The sequence below is a fragment of the Diachasma alloeum genome, unplaced genomic scaffold (genome assembly GCF_001412515.2).
Source record: "Diachasma alloeum isolate Michigan unplaced genomic scaffold, Dall2.0 Dall_scaffold_00853, whole genome shotgun sequence".
Classification (NCBI taxonomy): domain Eukaryota; kingdom Metazoa; phylum Arthropoda; class Insecta; order Hymenoptera; family Braconidae; genus Diachasma; species Diachasma alloeum.
This window is the reverse complement of record NW_021680974.1, coordinates 6,463-11,718: the sequence shown is the minus strand read 5'-3', so window position 1 is coordinate 11,718 and position 5,256 is coordinate 6,463. Positions and strand designations below refer to the sequence as shown.

The 5,256-nt window shown below is 47.7% G+C and overlaps 2 protein-coding genes across 2 annotated transcripts; both read right to left on the bottom strand.

Annotated features, from left to right (window-relative positions):
* Positions 1-1,562: 1,562 nt before the first annotated feature.
* LOC107044955 lies at positions 1,563-2,819 on the bottom strand. Its single transcript, XM_015267038.1, has one exon. The coding sequence runs from the start codon at positions 2,817-2,819 to the stop codon at positions 1,563-1,565; it is 1,257 nt and encodes a 418-aa protein (XP_015122524.1).
* Positions 2,820-3,840: 1,021 nt separating this feature from the next.
* Positions 3,841-4,335, bottom strand: LOC107044954. The gene has a single exon (XM_015267037.1). The coding sequence runs from the start codon at positions 4,333-4,335 to the stop codon at positions 3,841-3,843; it is 495 nt and encodes a 164-aa protein (XP_015122523.1).
* Positions 4,336-5,256: the final 921 nt, after the last annotated feature.

Sequence of the window (5,256 nt, the reverse complement as noted above, 5' to 3'; positions counted from 1 at the left end):
TGTTGGAGTTGGTCCATTTTCTCGGGTAGTGCGCGCCCTGCTCCTTGGAAATTGGTCCCGTTGTCGCTGTAAAGATCAGATGGGAGCGCTCGGCGCGATGCTAAGCGGTCTAATGCAGCCAGGAACTTCTTGGTGGAGTAGTCGGATACTAATTCAAGGTGTATTGCTCGGGTAGCCAGACACACGAAGAGTGCAATATAGCCCTTGTATGCCTTATGTCTTCGGCCTTCGGTGGTGCGCACGTTCACTGACCCAACATAATCCATCCCTGGGTGGGTGAATGGCGGAGATGGAGTCACGCGTGGAGGTGGCAGTGCTGCCATAATTTGATGTGCTGTCTTTCCATCGAATCTAATGCACTTTACGCATTTGTGGTTGTGGCTTTTCACGAGTCGTCTTGCGTTGATGACCCAGTATCGTTGTCTCAACGTACTGAGTGTTAGCTGGAGTCCGCCATGGAACGTTCGGTGATGCGTGTCATTAATGATGAAGTCGGTGATTCTCCCTGCTGGTAGTATGATGGGGTGTTTTTCATCATACAAGATTGCAGCCCTGGCGATGCGACCGTTCACTCTTATGATGCCCTTGGGGTCCACAGCAGGGTGGTGACGTAGAAGTTCATCCTTCTGGGAGAGCGGTTGTCCCTTCTGTAATAATTCCAATCATTTTGCAAAGGCATCGGCTTGTACCTGGCGGATCCAGAAGTCATGTGCCTTCTCCAATGATGCTTTGCGCGATAATGTTGGTTGATTGTGTGGTCTGTTAAGGAATTTCAGACAGCAAGCAGTGATCCCGAGAACTTTTTGCCATGATGATGCTCGAAAAGGGAGGTTTGCTATCCCTCTAGTCGTGTGGTCATCAATCACCTGGATGTTGTGACTCGCGGTGCAACCGATGAGAGTTATGGTCTCATCTGTAACTGTTTGAATGAGTGGATTATTACTTTGCCCACTTCACCAGAGCTTGTGGGCAAATAGTTCAGCTGGCAGTCCTCCGCGTGAGGCACAATCTGCTGAGTTTGATGAAGTTGGCACGTGGCGCCAGTTTGCCGTTGGAACTCGCGTTTGAATGTCAAACACTCGATTCGCGACGAAGGTCGGCCAGTGTGATGAATGCTTCTGTAGCCATGCAAGGACGATTTATGAATCACTCCAGGCGTACATGGATACTGTGTCCAGTTTCATTGAGTTCTTGACTCTCTCTAGCACTCGGGCCAGTAGGTGTGCAGCGCATAATTCCAATTTCGCTACTGTTTGGTGTTGTATTGGGGCAACCTTGGATTTTCCGAGGACTAGCTTGATATCTGTAGGCTTGTCGTTGTCTCCGGTGACTCGCAGGTAAACTGCGGCAGGGTATGCTTGCATCGATGCATCACAAAACCATTTTCTGTGGTTCTTGGGTACAGCCGACGTACCTGTCAATATTGATCTCTTGAAGGAGAGTTAGTTGTGTCTGGAACATTTCCCATCGGTTGCGTATTGCTTCAAGCACTTCCTCGTCCCAGTCCATTCCAAGTAGCCACTGCTCTTGAATGAGCATTTTGGCGCAGATTGTCGTCGGTATTAGCCAGCCCGCGGGACCAAAGATTCTAGCGACTGTGGAGAGGATTCCGCGTTTGTCGCTTTGCTCGGGTTGTCTGCTGCTACCGAGAACTTGAATGCGTCGAGGTTTAGGTTCCATTGAACACCGAGAACCTTCACTGTCTCCTTCTGATCTAGTTCTGAGGTTAAATCGCGTGCTAATGCCTGATGTGGGACTGACGCGAGACTCTCGGGATGACTAGATGCCCGTTTCCTCAAGTTCATTCCTCCGGAACGTAACAACAACTGCAATTCCTCCTGAATCCCTCTGGCTTCCTGGACTGATGATGCTCCAGTCAGTACGTCGTCAACGTAGAAATCATTCTCGAGGATCGCGGCTGCTCGAGGGAATCTGCGGCGTTCATCCACTGCCAGTTGTCTCAACGTGCGATTGGGTAGGTACGGAGCTGGTGCTGTGCCATACGTCACTGTTCGCAGGTCATATGATTTCACTTCCTTGGAGCCTGATGGTTGCCATGGAATTCTCTGGAGGTGTCTATCCTCAGGAGTCATGAGAATTTGTCTGAACATTTTATCAATGTCGGCGCGAAAGACGACTGCGTGCATTCTCCACTTCAGGATGACGTCCAGCAGGTCGGGCAGCAGCTGAGGTCCGACGTGGAGGTGATTGTTGAGTGTCGATCCGTTTGTCGTTCGGCTAGACGCGTTGGAAACGACTCTGATCGGTGAGGTCGTGCTGTCTTCTCGAAGAACTGCATGGGGTGGGAAGTACACTGGTTTTTGGCCTGGTTTATCTCTGCTTGGTGACAATGACATTTGCCCCAGCTCCAAATACTCTTGAAGAAACTTGTCGTATTCGGCTTGGTGTTGCGGTGTGGCTCGGAAGCGTTTTCTCTGTCTCTCGAGACACTTCCTTGCGATGCTGTATGATTCTCCAATGTCGAGAGGTAGCGCGCTCTTCAGTGGGAGATGTACTGAATGCCTTCCACTCTTGTCTCGCGTGTAGGTAGCCTTGAAGTGGTCCTCGCACTCCTGATCTTCTTTACTCAGGCTAGCGGAGACTGAGAGCTCCTCCAGTTCCCAGAATTTGCGGATCAAGTCGTCCAGTGGCTCTCTGATTATGCAGTAATTCACTGACGCGTATACTTGCTGGTCCTGAGCTTGTGTAGTAGTTTGTGGCCCAGAAACTACCCATCCGAAAATTGTCTCTTGTGCCATGGGTGTGCCAATTGATCCTTTTCGTATTCCTTCCAGGATGATGGCCGGGTAGAGATCCATGCCAATGATCAACTTAATTTTCTCGTCATCAGTGGGGTTGGGATCTGTGAATTTCAGTCCACGCACATGATGCCATGTGACTCCGTGGGTTCTCGTCGTGGTGCGTACGAAGCCAGCTTGGGCAGCACATGGGCGATGAGAGGACGTGATAGAACCTTTGCGTCATGAGGTTCTATTGCGCATGATATCGCTGCCTTACAGGAAGCTGTTTTATTTCCATTAACTCCCGAAATGGAGATGTTGACCTTGATTCTTGGAGCACGTAGGGCTTGACTCGCGGACTCACTAATAAACGACAACTTAGATCCTTGGTCGAGGAGAGCTGTTGCTATGATCGAGCGGCCCTCGACCGTTCGTAGGCGTACTCGGGCGATAGCGAGGAGTACGGAGTTGATTGACGTGGTCAGCTGATTGCTCTGACAAACTGTTGCGTTCCTCGTTTCCTCGTCTTCATCGGAAGAGCTGCTGGTTTCGCTCTGTTTCTCTAGACAGGAATTTTCCTCATCACTGGTGTTTACTTTTGCGTGAAACGCGTTGAACTTAGCCTTCTCAGTTGGAGATCTTACTGGTGATGAGCAACCAAAGGTGTGGTATCTCTTTTTACAATTTTTGCACCTACCAGTGTGCTCACAGTCCTTGACGCCATGATTACCTTGGAGACAATTAAAACAAAGGGAATTAGTTTTGATGAATTCACACTTGACAGTCACCGATTTAACTTTAAATTCGAAGCAAGAGGTTAATGAATGGTTTACTTTATAATGAGGGCATACAACCTTATCATCAGCTATTGCGTGCATAACCTTGAATGATGACGTGTTCGTTGAGCGCGTGGCAGTGGTACTGACAGGGAGTCGGTCCAAGCGTTTGGTGCGTTCATCGAGGAAGTCTGCAACTGCTGTGAAGGTTGAGAATGCGTCGACGTTGTTGATGTTGAGCTCCCAATGCTTGCGCGTCTCGTTGTCCATCTTGTTGACGGTGAGGTAGACCAGGATGTCGTCCCAATGTTCAACTTTCCTCTTCAAGTTAGCGAGTACCTCGCGAGCACGAATGGTCTGGTCATGAAGCGTGCCTCATCAGACGTCTCGTTTTTCATTTTTCTAATACTGAATAAGTCCTTGAGATGAGTCCAAATCAGTCTGCTCTCATCATCATACCGATCATTCAGGAGCTTCCACGCTGAGGCGTAATTTTCTGATGTCACGTCGATATTTTCGATCAATTCAAAGGCTTCTCCTTCTAGGCATGCGTGAAGAACAAAGAATTTCTGTATGCTCGCTAAGTTGGCGTTGTCGTGTACAAGTTTGCCATAAATGCCCTTAAAATTATTCCATTTAGAAATATTCCCATTGAATTTCGGGGCTTTAATTTTCTCTAACTTGAAGAAGGAATCCTCCTGGGTGTGATCACCAACGGGAGCTTGAAGAATCACCGGAGGTGGTATTAGTTTCTCAAGGGTTTCGTAAAGTATAATCTTATCGTGCGTATATTGAGTTTCCATCTGGGCCAATTCCATGTTGATGAAATATGAAGGCTTCTTCTCCTCTTCAGTTGCCAATCTGTGAAGACGTCTATCCAATACCTTGATCTCCAGGTAATAAGTCCAGTTGTTCCAATGCGATCTTGACTACGCTCAAGGTCTTACGCTGATGAGGTAAGGGTTTAAATCCATAAACCACGCGTTTCAGCTAATCGAAACGCCGAGTTTGCGTTTCTAATGTCTCCTCAAACGTATCGTCGTCGGCGATGAGAGACGCATCAGCTGCGGACCCGAATAAACTCATTTTTTTTTATTTTCTTCACTCGCGAAGAAATTATCAACTGTGAAAAAAAAGAAAAAGTCACTTCATCATTGGAGCAGTACAACGTCCAGGGTGCTCAGAAATGCTCGAATCTCCATCACTCACAGTTATTCACCTGTCACTGAATTTTTATAATTTGAATTGGATGAATTGCACGGAGGGACGTTAATACGTATACGGCACTGTTCAGGTGTTTTATTGCGCATGTGACACACGTGGTCGTGATACGGCACTGAGTGTCGATGCGAATTGAATTTCACCGGTGAGGCTCTCTGGGGTTTACCGGGGAAATAGCACGGAACTTTCCAAATGTACACACGTGGTCACGTGTTTATTAATTTGATAATTTTACTGGAAAAAGTTCTTCTAAACACTCTGCACTGATTGTTAATTGCAGTACCTCGATTATCGCGGTGAGTTCCCGTTAAACCGTACTCAATTACAATCAATTTTTACGAAGGAGAAATTTATTCTCGGCACGTGGTCGACGCATTGTAATTCGGTCGCACGTTAGAATCTACACTCTGTTCCACGATTTTCGCACACTATCGACGGGGTCGAGCGGTAAATTCTGATTATTCTCTAGCGAATAAGCAGGTAATCCCGATTACTTGTCGTTATTTAACGTGGTAACC